At 46.9% G+C, this 20,587-nt stretch overlaps 1 protein-coding gene across 23 annotated transcripts in view; it reads left to right on the forward strand.

Moving 5' to 3' along the window:
* SORL1 (sortilin related receptor 1) overlaps positions 1-20,587 on the forward strand; it is a 218,259-nt gene that overhangs the window by 170,862 nt on the left and 26,810 nt on the right. For all 23 annotated transcript variants that reach the window (XM_084978368.1, XM_084978363.1, XM_084978367.1 and 20 more), the window contains 8 exons: positions 990-1,121; positions 2,280-2,411; positions 3,060-3,194; positions 3,940-4,095; positions 10,657-10,806; positions 15,383-15,514; positions 16,673-16,799; positions 17,569-17,738. In XM_084978368.1, the coding sequence (XP_084834494.1) occupies positions 990-1,121; positions 2,280-2,411; positions 3,060-3,194; positions 3,940-4,095; positions 10,657-10,806; positions 15,383-15,514; positions 16,673-16,799; positions 17,569-17,738 (1,134 nt within the window). The remainder of the gene's footprint in view (positions 1-989; positions 1,122-2,279; positions 2,412-3,059; positions 3,195-3,939; positions 4,096-10,656; positions 10,807-15,382; positions 15,515-16,672; positions 16,800-17,568; positions 17,739-20,587) is intronic.

The following is a 20,587-nucleotide window of genomic DNA, read 5'->3' on the forward strand; positions in this document are numbered from 1 at the left end:
GCTTATGCTTAGGTGGTAGCTGTGGCGCCCCTGAGGCTTGACCGGGCTCTGAGGCTGCTGGTGGCAGGGAGGGCGCTGCGGCAGATGACTGTGGGATCCGGTCACGGTTGGTGACTGTCATTGTTCAACTGCTGTAGGTCCTGTGAACCAACTGATGGTTTTAAACTGGACACTTACTTCTGCTTTATTCGTTGCCGATTATCAGTGGGGTAACATTTTTAGGCCCATGGACCCTTTTTATCCCCAGTTTTCTTTGGACTGGAAGGGTTGTCCAGGGTCAGTGGTGCCCATCTTTGCAGATACAGCAAGCTAGAGACCCAGGGAGGTGCTGGTGCTGTCGTTTGGGTCCGAAGGCCGTCTTCTTGCCGTGTCGTCACCCGGTCTTCTCTGTGCCAGTGTCTCTGGTGCTGCCTCTGACACGAACGCCAGGCCTCTTGACCTTCCATCCTCTTCATCTTCCTTAACCTGGGTTATGTCCATAGACCCCTACCTCCACGTACGGTCACACCGGGGCGGGGGAGGGGGTTAGGGCGTCCACATCTAAACTGGGGGCAGGTGCAATTCAGTCCAGAACACTGGTCCTTCATAGAAGACGTTTGCCTCCATTAGAAAGTCAGTCTTACATGGATAGTGGTGAAGATCGTGGGCTCTGATGTCTGGCAGCTCCAGGTTTCAGTTTTGGCTCCACCCTCATCAGCCGTGTGCTCTCAGCAAACACTTAATGATGCCACCACTTGTGCTTCATTTGGAAAACAGGACAGTAAAACTTCTCATAATATCATCCTGAGAGTTTAACCATGTGCTTCCGTGTCCAGCACTTCAGCTCTTCAGGGTTGGGCACAAAGCAAGCTCTCGGGGTTGGTGCCTGTGCCCTCCCCTCCCCCACACCGTCTCTAGAACGTGTGTCTGGCTAGGGTGCATCCATCTGGGGCTCGCGGGCCCCCAGCCCCAGGTGCTCATGGCCTCTTCCCCTCACCGGACCCTTTCAGAGCCCCTCTGTACTCGCTTCATGGACTTCGTGTGTAAGAACCGCCAGCAGTGCCTGTTCCAGTCCATGGTGTGTGATGGCATCGTCCAGTGCCGCGACGGCTCAGATGAGGATGCGGCATTCGCAGGATGCTGTGAGTGGGGCCAGCGGGTGGAGGGGGTCACTTGTGGGCCCTGAAGAGACTGGGGGAGTGGGCTGCCCTGGGGATGAGCCTCCATCTAGGCTCCAGGTCTCCATGGGGTGTCCAGCCTTGCCTTTATTAAGACTCGCCTTTGCCTTGGAAGCCTGCTTGTAGGTTGTATGTATAAAAGGGAGTTCAGAGGATGGCCAAGATCTTGGCTCGGGTGTCACCTTCGCCAAGAGGCCTTTCCTGCTCCCCACCCTCCCCCGAGTGTCCCCCTTTCCTTGCCACGGTGTCTCCATGGCACTCATCTCCATTTTGCACCTGTGCCCTCATTTTGCTGCCCCACCACCTGTCCCTGCTGTATGTGTGTCCACAAGATAGGCCTGTGTCTCATTCAGTGCTGGGGCTCTCCACCCCCGCAAACTGCGCTGTGCATGGGGGGACTTGTGTTAGTCAGTTAAGGCTGCTGTGACAGAGGACCCCAGACAACAGAGGCTGTGAACGGGGGTCAAGTTTTCGGCAGGGCTGGTCTGCTCTGAGGCTTCGGTCCTTGGCTTGTAGACGGCTCTTCTCTTCCTGTGTCTTTACATGGCCTTCCTGCTGTACCTGTCTGTCCTCATTTACTCTTCTTTTTTTTTTTTTTTTTTGTCTTTTTAGGGCCGCATCCACGGCATATGGAGGTTCACAGGCTAGGGGTCCAGTCGGAGGTGTAGCTGCCAGCCTGCACCACCGCCACAGCAATGCTGGTTCCGAGCTGCATCTGTGACCTACGCAACAGCTCATGGCCACGCCGGATCCTTAACCCCCTGAGCAAGGCCAAGGATCAAACCCACTTCCTCACGGATGCCAGTCAGGTTCGCTAACCGCTGAGCCACGATAGGAACTCCTTCCTTTACTCTTCTTATAAGGACACCAGTCCTGTTAAGTTAGGGCTTCACCCTAATGACTTCATTTTAACTTAATTACCCTTTTAAAGACCTTATCTCCAAACGCAGTTGCATTCTGAATTGCTGGGGCCAGGCCTGTCTTCCTGCTCTCGAGGAATTCTTCAGCTGGACAGTCTCAGTGGAGGACCTTTGCTGTTTCCTCTTGTTTTCAAACACCAGTACTGTGTGGAGCTCTTCCTGGATGTAATTTGCATTTTATGGATGTTTGCTCCCTCTCTAGCCCACGACCCCGAGTTCCACAAGGTGTGCGATGAGTTGAGTTTCCAGTGTCAGAACGGCGTGTGCATCAGTTTGATCTGGAAATGCGACGGGATGGATGACTGCGGGGATGACTCTGACGAAGCGAACTGTGGTAAGGAGACCTCGGATCTGCCTCCGCTCGTCCCTGACCTTTGGGGTGCCCGGCACCTGCAGTGAAGAAGGGACACTGGCCCACCCCCACGCCAGCTTAGCCTTCTCCCTCCTCAGCTGGAGTTCCTGCCAGTTCTTGAATCTCTGTGTAAGGAACTGAGTGTAGAAGTGGAACCTGCCCCCTAGCAGGTGTTGAGGGTGTTTATTCCATTTCCGTTTCTCTCCCTTTTCGGGAAGTGCACATGATATACAAGGAATACGGTAGCAGAATTGTGGTAAATATTTTGGAATGTGCTTCCTCCTCCCCCCAAAGGTTAAAGATGTCACAGTATAATAGAGACGTTGTCACAGTCAGGTTATCATTAGTCATTAGGTCATTCCTTGGTAAAGTGTCAGTATTGAAACTCGAGTATCATTTGCGAGATGTCAGAGCCTGGGTCAGAGAGCTGCAAGCTGGGACCCAGGAAGGTGGGCTTTTGCCGAGTTTGTGGATGTGCTTCCAAAGGGCCCAGGAAGCTGCCCTAACTTTCTCTGGGAGGGTTGTGCCTGCTACCCTGGGGCTTGGGCGTGGAGCCTGTGTGTCCCTGGAGCTCTGTGTTTACCCCCTTGCAGGGCAGACAACCAACTGACCGTATGGTTCATCCCCCAGAAAACCCCACGGAGGCCCCCAACTGCTCCCGCTACTTCCAGTTTCAGTGTGAGAACGGACACTGCATCCCCAACAGGTGGAAATGCGACAGGGAGAATGACTGCGGGGACTGGTCTGATGAGAAGGACTGTGGAGGTGAGGGTCCTGGGTCAGCACACGCCAGCATCCTCCCGCCTGTCCACACACAGCTCACCTGTGTCTCTGTGGTGCCTGGCGTAGCAGTGACCTTTGGGGGAGTGGGGGCGGATGGGGGGAACCCTCTAAGTTCTTTTCTCTCTCCCTCCCATTGTGAAATTGGTGTGGTTCGTTTCTCCTATTTCCAGGGTTACCCTTTCCAGGGCACGGTGAGCACCTTAGAGCCTGGCTCCCTGAGTGTGGGCTTCAGAGCCACAGCTTCTCCTTAGAATAGCAGCCTCTGACCCCACCCGAGGGCTCCCTTCTTCGTCAGCAGCTTCATTTTAACCTGCTTTCTAGGTGCACACATTTATGTGTATGTGATACATGCCAGGGGCTTGCTGGTGTGGCTGAACGAACTAAAGCAATGATTAGCCTCGGCAGGAATTAATTCTCCCACCTGCCCTCTGCGCTCCGAGTCCCCCCCCCCAACCCAAGTTGGCACAAGCCCCTGCAGACTCATCCGAACATTTGCTTAAATCAGATGTAATCGTTGCAGTGAATCTGCTCCAAAGAAGGGAGAGTAGTCTGTTCTTACGCCTCACCATAAGTGACTTTTAGATGAGCCACTGTTCAGAGCTGTGCCTGACCCTGGCCTCCCTGGGCTGCTGCACCTGAGCCCAGGACATCATACTAGGTTTGCAACACGTTTTAGTCTGAGATCAAGCTTCTTGTAATTGGGTTTCCTTGCTTGGTGTTTCCTCAGACTTACACATTCTTCCCTCGCCTACTCCCGGGCCCTCCACGTGTCTGCCCAATTACTACCGCTGCAGCAGTGGGGCCTGTGTGATGGACAGCTGGGTGTGCGACGGGTACCGAGACTGTGCCGACGGCTCAGACGAGGAAGCCTGCCCCTCCCCTGGTGAGTGCTGACCCTGTCCAGGGGCACCAGAAGAGGACCCTTGAGGCTACACCCTGAGCCTGTACAGCCTGGCCGGGGCAGGGCTCTGCCCTCTGGGACTTGGCTCTGGGGCCAGGAAGCTTCTCACCTCCAGAGCAAGAAGACCCCTGGGAACTCAGAAGTCACCTCTATAACTGCCCTCTAATCTTCCTGCAAGAAAAGGCCAGCCACCTTGCTTTCCTCCCTGGCTGTGGTTGGCTTTCCTCTACTTCCTCTCCACAGGAAGTTGCAGTGCAAATTATAGGGTCTGTCCCTTTAGGGGACAGAGCCAAAGTCTCCTGCTTGCTAGTTGGTGGTCATCCTACTAAAAGAAGGGCAAACACTGCCATCTAGTGGCTGAACGCAGCAAGGCATCTGGAGGTTTGTGCAGTGACCATCTTGCTGGAGAGGCCCCGGGAACCATGAGACCCACACCTCTGTCCTGCCCTTAACTGCAGGCACAACTGTGTCCTTTCCAGAACAGGTTTCCATTTCAAACTCAGAGTAGGAAAATAAGTCACCACTTGCCATAGTTTACATCTTTTCAGCAAACTTCTAGGTCAGCAGTCTGGTTTTCCTCTTTTAAGACTGTTTTCATCTCATTTCCTCCCTGTTTAAAGATCATCACTGGTTTCCTATTATCGTTTTGTCCAGAAAACAGACCCTAACCCTTGGATCCTGTTTTCCAAGCCCTGTTTCAGCTGACCCCTTCTTGCCTGCCTTTACTTCTCACTTCTGCGGGCTGGGCTCCTCGCCGCCCCAGCTTCTTCTCTGCTGAGGTTTCTCTGGCATCGTTTTTGCCTTTATCAGACCCCTCTGTGCTCCTCGACCTCATCCCCGTCCTTTCCCTCTCTGTGCAACCCACCGTCCATCAGCACAGACAGAAGCACTGGTTTCGTCGTTAAGAAACCTCAGGTTGTCATCAGCGTTTCCCAAAATGAGGCAGAGAAACACCTGTCACGGAATCCCCTGGGGATGTTAAACATGGAATTCCTGCCTGGAGCCCAGGAACTCCCCACGTGAATCGTAGGTTGACTGAAGATTGGGGTTCCTCCTTCAGGCAGAAAGGGTGTTGTTTCCTCCTCTCAAGTCCCACCCCCCACAGAGCTTTCCTTGAGTCTTTTAACTGAGATCACCCCCTTTTCCAGTGTCATTGAACGTTTGACTTATTGTCCTTTTTTTGCCTCTTAGCTGTGATCAGCCATGTATTGCTTCCTGGTCATTCCATGTGTATAAATCTTTCCATAGTGATTATGGGGACCTTGCGTTTTAGTCTGAATCCCCCACTGTGCCTCCCACACGATAGAGGATTAGTTGATGTCCTATAAGTGCTTCACAAATTAAAACAACTTGTAAAACAAACAAACAAAAAACAAACAAAAAACTTCTGTCGCTGCCCTTTCCCCCCAAGGCCCATCTCTCTGTATAGTAACTTGATTATCCTTCTTACAAAATTGATTTTTTGGTTGTTGAAACTCTGAGCAGACCATACAGCAGAAATTAATACAATATTGTAAATCAGCTATACTTTAACACAATTAAAAAAAAAAAAAACAGTGTGCATTCTGTGTAGAGTACTTTGCCTTAAAATGTCATAAAGCCTAGGTGCTAGTAAACTTGGTAACAGAAAGCTGTATATGCAGATTAGTGGAATAAGAGAAACTGATAATTTAAAAAAGAAACTCTAAGCAGGACATCAACGGACTCTAGCAAATTCTGACTGATTCAATGAGCAGATTCCATTCAGCCTCCATGATTTCTTTTTTATGTGCATTGTTCGTACAGAGTTAAATTGGCGCCTAGCTCTCAAATCTTACTTCTTCACTGGAAAAGTCTTCTTCTTCTTCTTCTTCTTCTTTTTTTTTTTGTCCTCTTTTGTCTTTTTAGGGCTACACCCATGGCGTATGGAGGTTCCTAGGCTAGGGGTCGAATCGGAGCTGTAGCCGCCAGCCTACGCCACAGCCACAGCAACGCCAGGTCCGAGCCACATCTGTGACCTACACCACAGCTCACGGCAACGCCAGAGCCTTAACCCCCTGAGTGAGGCCAGGGATCCAACCAGCATCCTCATGGATACTAGTTGGATTTGTTCATTACTGAGTCACGACGGGGAACTCCTGGAAAAGTCTTCTAACTGGATTCTTGGCCTCCTGTTCCCCTCCTTTTCAATGCATCTTCCAAGAAGCTGCATGTTGATGCCTGATTATATCCTCCCTCAGCCCTGAACCCGCCTTTCTGTCCAGGCATAGGCACCGTGATGCGCCTGGCTCGGCCCCCAGCCTCAGTTCCCCCCACTCATCTCCGTGCACCTTGCTTTCGCAGAGTGGGAAGCCCTTTGAAAACCCAATTACTGACTGCCGAAGGCAAACAATATCCCAAAAGTTAATCATAGCTTTCTGTGGTGGTTTGTTGGCTCAGGTTACTGTGTACCTTTTGCTTGTGCTTTCGGCAGCCTCTCAGTGTCATGCCCACAAAGTCAGGTGATTTCTCAGCTCCCGTATGTCCCTTGGAGGTGTCCCTGCCAAGAGTCCGACTTCTCCTGTCTGGCTGACTCTTTCCAGGCCTGCTGCCTGCTCCTTCGCCTGGGGCATCACTGGCGTGTCTGGAATTTGCTTTGCCCTTCTCCTCATTCAGGTTCTTGTTTCCTGGACCTTGTGTCTTGCTTTTTCTTGGTTTACTCCCTTGTCTTGGTGGAGCACACCTTCCGGAAGCCTTGTCAGGTGACGATGACGATGCCCTGTGGCCGAGGACACAGGGGTGACAGCCTCCATTGAACGCTTTTGTCCCCTGCGTTTCTCTGCCTTGGTTTGTGCGGGTTGCCTGGGATGCGCGTGTGTTCCAGGAGGGTTGCTCCTTGCTTTACTGCTCTCGCATTGCATTTCCTTTTTCTCTCTTTGTTCTTAGTTTAATCTCACATCTTGGTAGAGCCCATTTTCTAGAAAATTCCTGCGAAAGGGTTCAGGGGAGGGATATTTGAGGTCTCACACATCTGAAAGTGTGGTTCTGTCTGGTTGATAGTTGGGCTGGGTTTGGAATTCTAGATTTTGGTTTGGTTCTTTCATATGCAGGAGTTTGTGCTTTTTGCTGTTTTTGTTTGTTTTTCTTGTAGTTGATTTCTGTTCTCATAGCATTGTGGCTGGAGAATATGCTTGAAATAATTTCAGCTTTTAAAAAATTTACCTAGGCTTGATCTGTGGCCCGAGATGTGATCTGTCCTGGAGAATGTTGTGTGTGCACTTGGGAAGAGTGTATATTCTGCTGCTTTGGGATGGAATATTCTGTATATACCAGTTGACTCTGTCTGGTCTGTGGTGTCATTTAAGGTCTGTGTTTCCTTGTTTGTTTTCTGACTGGATGATCTGTCCACTGATGTAAGTGGGGTGTTAAAGTTCCCTGCTATCACTGTGTTGCTGTCGATTTCTCCTTTTGTGGCTGTCAGCACTTGCTTGCTATATTGAGGTTCTTCTGTTTTAGGTGCGTATATATTTACCATTGTTATATCTTCTTGGATAGCTCCTTTGATCATTATGTAGTGTCCTTCTTTGTCTCTGGTGACTTCCTTTATTTTAAAGTCTTGTTTTGTCTGATATGAGTATTGCTACTCTCGATTTTGTTTGCTGCCATTTGCATGTAATATTTTCTTCCACCCCCTCACTTTTAGTCTGTATCTATCCTTAGGGCTGAAGTGGCTCTCTTGTAAACAGAATATAAATGGGTCTTGTTTTCATATCCATTCAGCCAGTCTGTGTCTTTTGCTTGGAGCATTTAATCCATTTACATTCAGTGTAATTATGGATAAGTATGTGTTTATTGCCATTTTGTTAGTTGTTTTGCATTGTTACTCTGTGTCTTTTTTTCTTCCCTTCCTCTTTTGTTGTTTTCTCTTGTGATTGCCAACTATCTTTGGTGTTGAATTTGGATTTCTTTTTCTTACTCTTCTTTTTTTAAATGTGTGGGTCCATTATAGTTCTTGGGTTTGTGGTTCCCACAGATTTGGATATAACCAACTATGTGTATAGAGACTTGCTTTAGGTTGTGGTTCTCTTATTTTCAGGTGCATTTTCAAGATTTTGCATTTGTTTTCTTATGTTTGCTAGTTTTGATATCATATTTGTCAGTGGGTGATTTTCTTTATATTATCTTTGTCTTTACCATTGAGTTTGTTCATTTGAAGTTTTCTTGTCTTTAATTGTGGCTTTTTCTTTTCTGCCTAGAGAAGTTCCTTTAATAGTTGTTGTGGAGCAGGTCCGGAGGTGCTGAGTTCTCTTAGCTTTTGCTTGTCTGAAAAGCTTTTGATCTCTCCACAGAATGTGAATGAGAGCTTTACTGGGTATGGTATTTGTGGTTCTAGGTTCCTCCTCTTCATCACCTTAATTACATCTTGCCACTCCCTTCAGGCTTGTAGAGTTTCTGCTGAAAGATCAGTTGTTATCCTTATGGGGGTTCCCTTGTATGTTATTTGTTGCTTTTAATAGGTGGGAAATTAGCTCAAATGGTAGAGCTCTCACTTAACATGATAGAAGTAGTGGGATTGATGCCCATTGGTTTACTTTTGTTTTCATTTCTCTTGCCTGGGGAGCACCAGTGTTTTGAAATTTCCCAGTGTTATGCTTGGCTGTAGGCCCTATTCTATACAATGGGATGGATAATTTTTTTTTTTTTTTTTTTTTTTTTGGCCAAGCTTGCAGCATGTGAAAATTCCCAGGCAGGGGATTGAACCTGTGCCACAGCAATGACTGCACTAGATCCTTAACCTGCTAGGCCACCAGGGAACTCCTAGTGGGCTCTTTTGTTCTGAAAACTCATGTATTTTTGTTTTGGAAAATTTTCATCTATTTTCTTTTTCTTCCTGAAATTCTTTGTCATTAATATATTGGCTCTCCTGATAAGGTCCTCTTACTTTTAAAATACTTTTTACAAAACTGCTTTAATCTTTTCTTTTTCTACTTTCTGCAAGATTTACTCAACTCTGTCTTCCAACTTTTCAACCAAATTCTCCATTTCATTAAAACCATTGTGGTTTTAAATGTAAACGATTTAGCATTTTTAGTACTGTTGCTTTTTACGGTAGCTTGTTCTTTTTTTCCCGGATAATTATCTGTTCTCTCTTACTGAGCCTGTTAAGGGTATTTATTTTGAAGTTCCCTTCTCGCAAAATCTCTTTCCTCCAGATTTCTTTTTTGAGGTGAGAGGGGGTCTGCCTTGGTTTCTGTTTTACATATCAGAGGTTTCCCTTAGAATTCTGTTTTTTGGTTTTTGTTTTTTTTTTTTGTTTTTTTTTTTCTTGGGCAGCTTCCACGGCATATGGAGGTTCCCAGGCTAGGGGTCGAATTAGAGCTGTAGCCACTGGCCTACGCCAGAGCCACAGCAACGCGGGATCCGAGCCGCCTCTGCAACCCACACCACAGCTCACGGCATCACCGGATCGTTAACCCACTGAGCAAGGGCAGGGACCGAACCCGCAACCTCATGGTTCCTAGTCGGATTCTTTAACCACTGCGCCACAACGGAAACTCCCCCTTAGAATTCTGAGTTGCTTCTTGTGTTTCGGGGACTAAAACACGAAGAACTTCTGTACATGTGGTTAGGTTTGTCAGCTTTAAGGTTCTTGGGCTGTTTGTTGGGGGAGCTCTTGGTCTGTGTTACTTTGGGGTTTGTCTCTGAGGCTGGTCAGTTTCCCTGCAGAAGATTTTTTACAACCTTCTGCCTGGAGAATAATGTTTTCACTGCCAGGGTTCCTGATGGAGAGGGTGAGCATGTGCACACTGAGCAAGCTTTAGGTTTAAGATTGCTTTTTCTGTGCGAGTTTCTAGTTTTACCCTCTCTAAGTAATTGCCCTCCTGTCTTCTTTCAGGGTGATGGACCACAGATTCTCGTGGTAGATTACAGGGGGAGGAAGGGAGCCCAGCTGCTGCTTTAGCATCTTTCAGTCAGCTTCTCATGTAACTTTCCCCTTCTTCTCTCCCAGGTAAGAGATGCTGTCTTGCATCTTCTTCAGGATTCTGGGATGTCGCTCTTGTTGGATCTTAGCTTTCTCCTCTGACAGCTTAGGATAGGGTCCAATCTCCTCTGGAATCTGGGGTCACTCACCCCTGTTTCTGTCTGTTTTCCAGTTTCCAGAGTCTTGTCACTTTTGTCTCCTTCACCTGGGGTCCTGTGAGAGCAAAGTGAGATACCGGTGTCTAGGCTACTTGCCAGCCTAGCTGGAGCTCACATTTTTCTTGAGGTCTCCATCATAATTTCTAAAACAGCGAAACCTCTGACATGCCTAATAGGTCGCTATTAACACCAGCCCCTGAATACTAAAAAGTGAAATTTTTTTTTTTTAATTTTATGGCCGCCCCTGCAGCATATGGAAGTTCCCGGGCCAAGGATAAAATCCAAGTCACGGCTACAACCTATGCTGCAGCTGCAGCCACACCGGATCCTTTAACCCACTGTGCTGGGCCAGGGATTGAACCTGAGCTGCTGTAGTTGGATTCTTAACCCCGTGTGCCATGGCAGGAACTCCTAAAAAGTGAATTGAAAAATCTTTTCTTCTAGCAAATGTCACTGCTGCCTCAACACCCACCCAGCTTGGGCGATGTGACCGATTTGAGTTCGAGTGCCGTCAACCAAAGAAGTGTATCCCCAACTGGAGGCGCTGTGATGGCCACCAGGATTGCCAGGACGGCCAGGATGAGGCCAACTGTCGTGAGTAGTCTCGGGGGGGCATCTCCCCAGCAGGGAGACTCCTGGGGAGCATGGTGTCTTGTTGCTTGTGCTTTGTTTCACCTGATACCAATTTTGATATTAATTATTTCCATTTTAGAGATAGGAAAATTAAGCTTCAAAGAGGGTCACCACGTCAGTAACAGAGTGGGACATTTATTTAGCGTTTTTTTTTTTTTTTGTATAAAATTGTAATCTTTTCATCATGCCATGTTGAAAGTTTTTTCAGGGTGGAATACTCCAAAATAACACAGGGAAATTATTAAATGGGGATTAGCATAAAATCCTGCACTTACATGACAAGAATGAGCAAAGTAGACCTTTGGGACATTAAAATAACAGGGCAGATGGAGCCAACACTTACCAAAGTAATAGTAGGAACATCTGAGCCAGATAAGTAACTACACAGTAAGAAGAACATTAAACATAATTAACAAAGAGGAAATGAAATAAGACCTTCCTCCTGGGTGAGATTAATTCATTAGTGGTATTCCTTAAGTAGCTTCTTTAGCCTGTTTCTGATCTGCCTTATACATAAGGATGTTGCTTGGTTAAGGGCCTTAAAATCAAGATGTGCTCTAGCTGCCATTTTCCTCAATCCATTAATTGAATAACCCTGTTGACAAAGAAAAAGAGATTAGTGTGACATATTCTTCGTGGAGAAGCTGGCCCCCAAAGGCCACTGCCTTCTGTTCTAAGTGTCCATTTATCATCTGTTTTAATAATCAGTTTAAGAATTTTCAGAGATGAATGACAACCTTACTCGCAGTTTCTAAAAACTATGTTTTCTTCCTTTTAAACTACTGAGACATGTTTCATAAAGGAACCTCAAACATCCTCCAGCTTTACTGCTCAGCTATTGTTTGATTATATTTTTACCACATTCTTTCCAAGTGGAGAAATTTTGTAATGGAGATCCTGGGATTTTCCAAAATAATCCCCTTCCTCCACTGTCCTGTATAAAATCTCCGTCTCTCTCTTAACAGTTACTCACTTGATGTTTCTTTGTAGTTCTTGTTACTCTCTGTTGGTTTATTTGTTTGCTGCTGTCTCAGTAGAAAGTAAACTCTATGAGGTATGTCCTTTGTCCGTTTCACACATCACCATGTGCTTAGAATTCTGAACAATACCCGATTCATGGAAGGACCTCTGTAAAAGTTCACTGGATGAGCGGGTGGATAGATGGATGGACGGATGAGCAGGTGGACCAATGAGTGGACTGGCTGGTTGGCTAGATGAGTGAGTGAGTGGTTGATGGAGGATGGGCGGATGAGTAAGTAGATGGTTGGATGGTTCGGTAGGTGGGTGAGTGGGTGACTTGATACATTTCATCTTGAGCTTCTGAGACTTTCCACTAGTGGTTTTCAAACTTTCTCTAAATATTCTAATGCAGTTTTTATATGTAACCGAGTTTCCCCCCCCCCCGCTCCAAGCACCCCAAGGCAAACCAATTTCAGCTCAACAAATAACAGAACTGTATGATATAATGATTTTCCAGAAGATAGGGGATTATACTTTGTAAAAAGCCTCCCAAGTGGTTTTGCTAGTTCCCTTCTCCCATTGAGAATGACTATATTGGAGAATTCTTTTTAAAAACTGAATTTTGCCCCTCTATCCTAGAAACACGCACAGAAGTCTTAATTCTTCTTGTACAAGGAAACTCATCAGTTGAGAACCATTGTTAAAGTATTCTGCCCCGCCTCCCACTCCCAACCCCTATATCTTTTCATGTCCAGAACAACCTCCAGGGTCCTTTACCTGTTCCCCTTGACCACCCTGGTTGCTCTCATGAGAACACGGTCCAGGTCCCCTGCATACATCTCAAAGTATGGTTTGTACAAGTGGATGCAATCCTTCAGAGAGAGAGAGAGAACGGGATTACCTTGTTCTCGAACAGAAGTTCTCAGCGCTGGCCAGTTCTCATGACTCCCTCTGGAGCACATGCCTGGTGTGAAGTATCTGCCTCCCTAGGTCTGGGGCAGGTCCTAGGAATCTCTGCATTTTAGTAGTTCCCCTGAAGACTACTGGGAAAAATCTGCTGTTGTAGCTTCTCTATCGTGGGGTAACCACCATGCTTTAGGGGGTCTGTTTGGATTTCTTTTAGCGTGGATAGAGTCACTGTTGTACATTTATTTGCATTAGGCAGGGAACAAAAGCTAGGAGGAGTCCGATTCTTTTTTTTTTTTTTTTTTTCTGGGCTGCAACTGTGGCATATGGAGGTTCCCAGGCTAGGAGTCACATCAGAGCTGTAGGTGGCCTACATCACAGCCACAGCAATGCCAGATCCAAGCCGCAATTGCAGCCTACACCACAGCTCATGGCAACGGCGGATCCTTAACCCACTGAGCGAGGCCAGGGATCCAACCTGCGTCCTCATGGATCCTAGTCAGATTAGTTTCTGCTGCGTCACGACGGGAACTCCAGGAGTCTGATTCTTAGTTCCAGTGGAGAAATTACAGTTTGAACATAGGAAACCAAGGTAGAATGCCCAGTATTAGGTCTGGGCAAATACCGTGTTCAAGGGTTTCTTAGTTTTCTGTAGCCATAGTAGCAAATCACCGCAAATTGAAAGCCCTAAAAGAACACATTTGTTATCTTGCAGTTCTGTAGGTCAGAAATCTGATGCCGGTCTCACTGCCTGAAGCCAAGATGGGGACAGGGATGGGTCCCCCGGAAGCTCAGGGCAGAATCCATTTCCTTGCTTTCCTCCTCTCTCCGTTTTCCAGGCCAGCACCATTCTGTCCCTCTGATCTTTCACATTCTCATCTTTGACCACACCTGGAAAGGGTCTCTGCTTTTAAGGACCCATGCGGTTGGATGGACCTGCCTGGGTAACCCAGGCTAAAGTCCTATGTCAGGGTCTGAAATTCAGTCACATCTGCACAGTCCCTTTTGCCTTGTAAGGAGACTTTAACATGTCCCAGGGACTAGGGTGTGGACATCTTGATATGGAGAAGGAAGAGTAATTATAGAACCTCTTTATTGGTGGGGTTGGGTTCTGACATAACCCTTCCTTGTCCACGGCTGAGCAGGTATGTCTGAGTGTCTTTTATTTTATTTTATTTTATTTTAATTTTAATTTAATTTAATTTTATTATTTTATTTTATTCTTTTTGCCATTTCTTGGGCTGCTCCCACGGCATACAGAGGTTCCCAGGCTAGGGGTCCAGTTGGAGCTGTAGATGCCAGCTGACGCCAGACATAGCAACTCGGAATCCGAGCCATGTCTGCAACCTACACCACAGCTCATGGCAACGCCAGATCCTCAACCCACTGAGCAAGGCCGCAACCTCATGGTTCCTAGTTGGGTTCGTTAACCACTGAGCCACGACAGGAACTCCATGAGTGTCTTTAATGAAGGCCCAACATGTCTGAACCTGGGCCCAGCCCAGACTTGCCTGGGGCAGCAAATTTGGTTTCTGTAGCCATTCTCTTCTTTTTCAGATCATTTGCAATGACATTGCCATGGCTTCCTTTTCAGAGCCTCTCATGCAGTTTAAATCTCACGAGTTGCATTAACTCTTAATTAACTTACCAGTGCTCTTTATTTACATTATTTCATTGTCCGTGGAAATACTGTGAGAAGCTCAACCATTAAAAGTACTCCGTAAAAGTAGACATGCCTCTTACTATCGTGATTCACCTTATTAGTCTCACTCAAAGAAGAAATCACAGTGGACCACAGTCTGGACCACAGTCTAACAGTGGGAGCAGGACAGGTGGGAGGAAGAGCTGCAGTCTGTAGATGCTTGCTGTCAGCCAGGCACTATTCCAGGTGCTTGATCTCACTGGATCCTTGTAGATATACCAGGGATGGAATTGAACTTGGATGCTGCAGACATAACCTTGGAAATTTTGTGGATTCCCTTCCAGACCAGTGCAATAATATGCATATCGCAATAAAGGAAGCACCAATTTTTTTGGTTTCCCAGTGCACATAAAGTTATGTTTACACTATATTGTAGTCTGGTAAGTGTGCAGTAGCATTATGTCTAAAAACCCATGTCCATACCCTAACTTAAAAATGCTCTATTGCTCAAAAATGCTATCCATCGTCTGAGCCCTCAGAAAGTTATCTTTTTTGCAGTATTACCATCACACCAATCACATAACAAATATAATGATAATGAGAAAGTTTGAAATGTGAGAATTACCAGACTGTGACACAGAGACATAAAATGAGCAGATACCATTGGAAAAATGGCACCCATAGACTCACTCAGTGCAAGGTTGTCTCAACCTTCAGTCTGTTTAAAAAAAAAAAAATGCAATTACCTTTGAAGTGTAATGAAGCAGAGTGAAATAAAATGAAGTACACCTGTATTACACAGTTTGCTCGAGCTTACATGAGGCAGGGTTCGAACCCCAGTTAGTTTGACTCCAAAGCTCTTACGCTTCCTGAAAGCGTGTTCCCATGGTCAGTGTCAGATGAGGAGGGGATGGCGAGCCAGAACGGGGTCCCCTCCCCTGCTTCTGAGGGTCTTGTGAAGCAGAAGCTGATGAGTTCGCTTCTAAACAGGAGAAACCTTTACTGACCATGGGCCCTCGTGTGTTGCAGCCACACGCAGCTCCCTGACCTGCACGAGCTGGGAGTTCAAGTGTGAGGACGGAGAGACCTGCATCGTGCTGTCCGAGCGCTGTGACGGCTTCCTGGACTGCTCGGATGAGAGCGATGAGCGCAACTGTAGTGGTGAGTGCTGCCTGGGCTCCCTCCCACCTGGCCTGTGTGTCCAGGCGGGACCCTTTAAGCGGTTGCTTAGTCTGCAAATGAGAAGCTTTTTGCCCACTGCTGGAGCTCCAGGTCCTGCTTCTGACATGGGCTCCAGCTCACCTCACCCCTCGTTGGGAGATGCTGGTCTTAGGTGGGTTTTCATGCACCTTCCTCATCATGTTAACCCACACGTTGCTCCTGCAGAGCCTCAGGCTGTGGGGTTGACACCGTCCTTCTGTTTGGAAGGCACATTGTCATCGTTTTGAATCCCACACCCTGGGTGCTTAGACACAACGGAAACTGGCTTCTCACAATTCTGGGGTCTGGACAATCCAAGCTCAAAGGACCAGCAGTGTCTGCTGAGGGCTCTTCACCTGCTGTCTTTCCTGTCTTCCCACAGTGCAGAGGGCGAGGGAGCCCTGGGGTCTCTTTTATAAGGACACTGATCTCATTCACGAGGGCTCCATCCTTATGACGTAATCACCTCCCAAGGCCCCCACCTCCTACTTCCATCACTGGGTCTGAGGTTTCAGTGTATGGATTTTGGGGGACGAAAACATTCAGTCTGTGTCAGTATTGGATCTTGCCATGACGTTGTCCTTGCATTTGTAGCATCCTCTGTTGAGAAACAGTCTTAAATCAGTGCAGATAAGGAGATAAGATGCAAGGAAAGGAGTTCCTCTTGTGGCTCAGCAGGTTAAGAACCCCCGACTAGTATCCATGAGGATGTGAGTCTCATCTCTGGCCTCGATCAGTGGGTTAAGGAAGCAGTGTTGCTGCAAGCTACAGTGTAGGTCACAGATTTGGCTCAGATCTGGTGTTGCTGTGGCTGTGATGTAGGCCAGCAACTGCAGCTCAATTCAGCCCTTAGCCTGGGAGCTGACGTATGCTGCAGGTGTGGCCCTGAGAGGCAGGAAAGAAAAGTAATGAAAAAATCATGATGGGAAGTTTAGGAGACCCTAGGCAAGGATGTATAGGAAGGTTTGAACTTTTTTTCTGGGGTGTCTTAAGATGAGGACTGTGGCCTGATAATCTAGATCACAGAAAGTCTACCTGACATCAAAGAACCTCTGGGGTCCTTTGAAATCCAAGGATTTGTAAAATATCATGTTCTTTTTTTCCCCTTTCTCCCTCTAGAGGAATTGAATGTATACAAAATACAGAACCTTCAGTGGACAGCTGACTTCTCCGGGGATATAACTCTGACCTGGCTGAAGCCCAAGAAAATGCCCTCTGCTTCTTGTGTATATAATGTCTACTACAGGTGGGTCCCATCTTTGCCACAGGAGAAGAGAATGATGTTTGTATTGCCTCCAGATGTTCCATAAATTCTGTGGCTTGCACAGAGTAGCTCTTTCTTGATGCTGTATTGATTTATTTATTCAGAGATCCCAGCCACCAAATTCTAAAAGGTTATTGTGTTTTATTTATTTATTTATTTAGTCTTTTTGCCATTTCTTGGGCCACTCCTGCGGCATATGGAGGTTCCCAGGCTAGGGGTCGAATCAGAGCTGTAGCCGCTGGCCTACGCCAGAGCCACAGCAACTCAGGATCCGAGCCGCGTCTGCAACCTACACCACAGCTCACAGCAACGCTGGATCCCCAATCCACTGAGCAAGGCCAGGGATCAAACTCGCAACCTCATGGTTCCTAGTCTGATTTGCTAACCACTGAGCCACGATGGGAACTCCTTGTGTTTTATTTATTATGATTTTTTTTTTTAAGGCTGCAGCCATGGCATATGGAAGGGCCTGGGCCACGGGTCAAATCTGAGCTGCAGCTGTGACCAACGCCACACCAATGCCAGGTCCTTAACCCGCAGCGCTGGTCAAGGGATCAAACCCACACCGCCACAGAGATAACATCGGATCCTCAACCTGCTGCACCACAGCGGGAGCTACTATTTTTTTTTTTTAATTATAAAAATTACTATTTAATTTAAAATTTTTTACTCATTAATACTTAATCTTTTAATTATTGAACAGCAGCACATGCTGCTTTGATGTGATGGTCTCTCTGTTCTGTTTGGCCAGGGTGGTTGGAGAGAGCATGTGGAAGATTCTGGAGACCCACAGCAATAAAACCAGCACAGTATTGAAAGTCTTGAAGCCAGACACCACGTATCAGGTCAAAGTCCAGGTCCAGTGTCTGAGCAAGGTGCACAGCACCAACGACTTTGTGACCCTGCGGACTCCAGAAGGATGTAAGTGCTATAGCTTATTTTCATGGCAGACCCAAGATTTTGTGTGGGGTTTTCAGAGAGCTTCCCAGTGTACTCAGGAGTGTGGGAACATCACTACACATGCCTCCTGTGTATAGAAATATGTAGCTAATTTTTTTTTTAAAGGACTGTACCTTTGGCATATGGAAGTTCCCAGGCTAGGGGTCAAATCAGAGCTGCAGCTGCTGGCCACCACCACAGCCACAGCAACGCGGGATCCAAGCTGCATTTGCAGCCTACACGGTAGCTCACAGCAACACCAGATCCTTTAACCCACTGAGTGAAGCCAGGAGTCAAACCCACATCCTCATGGATACTCGTCGGGTTCTTAACCCGCTGAGCCACAACTGGAGCTTCTCAGATTATAGGTTATTATAAGATGTTGAATATAGTTCCCTGTGCTATACAGTGGGTCCTTATTGTTTGTGTATTATATATATAGTAGTACCTGTTAATCCAGACTCCTCATTTACCCCTTTCCCTTTGATAACCATAAGTTTGTTTTCTATGTCTTAATACAATTTTTTTTCTCCTTTCAACTTTATTTATTTATTTATTTCTTGTCTTTTTAGGGCCACACCCACAGCATATGGAGGTTCCCAGGCTAGGGGTCCAAACGGAGCTGTAGCTGCCAGCCTACACCAGAGCCACAGCAACCCAGGGTCTGAGCCGCGCCTGTGACCTACACCACTGCTCACAGTCACGCCGGATCCTTAACCCACCCGGATCGAGGCCAGGGATCGAACCCACAACCTCATGGTTCCTAGTCGGATTCGTTTTTGCTGCGCCACGACAGGAACTCCTCAACTTTATTTTTTAAACTGAAGTGTAGTTGATTTACAGCATTGTGTTTCAGGTGCACAACACAGTGATTCAATTACACACACACACACACACACACACACACACACACAACCTTTCCAGATTCTTTTCCCTTATAGATTATTATAAAATTTTGTGTATAGATACCTGTGCTACACCGTAGGTCCTTTTGTTTTATCTATTTTATATGTAATAGAGCCCATTTTTTAAAAAATTGAAGTGTAATTGATGTACAACACCATTGTTGGTTCCAGGTGCACAACCCAGTGACTCAGTATAGTTGCAAAATGATGACCACACGTAATGCTTTTTTACCTCAGGAAGTTAATTTCAGCTGCTGCCCACCATTGTCCTCTCTCACATTCCTCAACTAGTTTCTGCCTCTACCTTCCGTCTCTAGGTATTTCCCAGTATTTGGTACTTAGGAGATGATCTTTAACATACCAGGTGTGTCAGAAGTATTGTGGGTACATTTTAAGGAGAGTTACCCAAACTCATGTGTCCTCGAGTTTCCTACTTCCTACTCCCTCCACAGTAGTTGACATTGGGTGACCTTATTCCCGTGATTTTTGCTCCCAAGGTTTTGTGATCTTTTCATTTGTAGCTGCCATCAGAGCCCTGTTTACACTTGGAGATGTTAATATGAACTCCTGTTTGTCTTAATGTGCAGGCAGATGGCTACACATAAAATATTTATATATACGCACAGGTTAGTATTCATGCATGCATTTCCTTGCTTTGTCAGCTGAAAAGACCTGGAAAAACTTCAGTAGCAATGAGCATACCTATTAGTCAGGTCCAGATTTCTAATGCCATTTTTTAATAAAAAGACACAGGACTCCTTGAAGAAATAAGTTGAGTCCAGGCTTGGGGCAGGAGATCTCTAAGATGAGCCTGGGGCACCTGCTAGTGCCAGAAAGTAAGGAAGTGCTTACTGAGTGAAGTCAGTCAGACGGGGAAAGACAAATATTATATGATATCACTTATACGTGGACTCTAAAAAAAGGGTACAAATGGGAGTTCCCATCGTGGCTCAGTGGTAATGAACCTGACTAGTATCCATGCCGACAGGGGTTTGATCCCTGGCCTTGCTCAGTGGGGATCGGTGTTGCCATGAGCTGTGGTGTAGGTCACAGGTGCGGCTTGGATCTCGCGTAGCTGTGGTTGTGGTGTAGGCTGGCACTTGTAGCTCAGACTCAAACCCCTAGCCTGGGAATGTGCGTATCCCACACCTGCAGCCCTAAAAAGGTAAAAAAAAAAAAAAAAAAAAAAAAAATTTTTTTAAAAGACATTAAGGAAGTGCTAAATAAAACAAACCAAAAAGAACATATGCGTTCTGACTTTGTTAAAGTAATATTTGTTTAGTAGAGCCCTGGGGTATCAGAGAAAAGCCCACCATGAAAATTGAAATAGAGAAGGTTACTGTCCCCAGATCCTGGACAGAATGCATACGTGCCTCAAGGGCCCACACGGGAGGTCAGGTCCAGGTGCAGGCACAGAGAGCTGCAGGGCCTGGGGCACACACCTTCTTTGGGGCACGTGGATGGGGTGAACTAAGCGCTAAAAGAATCCATCTTTGAAGTAGCCCATTCCTTGGTCTTCTTCCCACAGAGAGTAGCTGAGCCCTTGCTGTTGCTCAGGAATTAGATTAGACGTTAGAGGTTCAGGGGTGAATACGACGCAGCTCATGCCCTGGAAGGGCTTGCAAGGCCGTGGATTTTGGATGAATATTCGTCATATTCACCTGTTGCGGCTGCCATCACCATGTACCCCAGACTGGGTGGCCTAAACCACAGACACTTTTCACAGTTCTGGAGGCTAGGAGCACAAGGTCAAGGTGTTGGCTGGTCTGGTTTTTTTTTTCTTTTTGTGTGTGTGTGTGTCTTTTTAGGACTGCACCCACAGCATATGGAGGTTCCCAGGCTAGGGGTCCAATCGGAGCTGTAGCCGCCAGCCTAGCCCAGAGCCACAGCAACGCCAGATCCGGGCCGCGTCTTCGACCTACACCA

The sequence above is a fragment of the Sus scrofa genome, chromosome 9 (assembly GCF_054392235.1).
Source record: "Sus scrofa isolate SSC_HxYL_T2T_F1_AM1 chromosome 9, Sscrofa_HxYL_maternal_Yorkshire_Landrace_v2.0, whole genome shotgun sequence".
Taxonomy (NCBI): Eukaryota; Metazoa; Chordata; class Mammalia; order Artiodactyla; family Suidae; genus Sus; species Sus scrofa.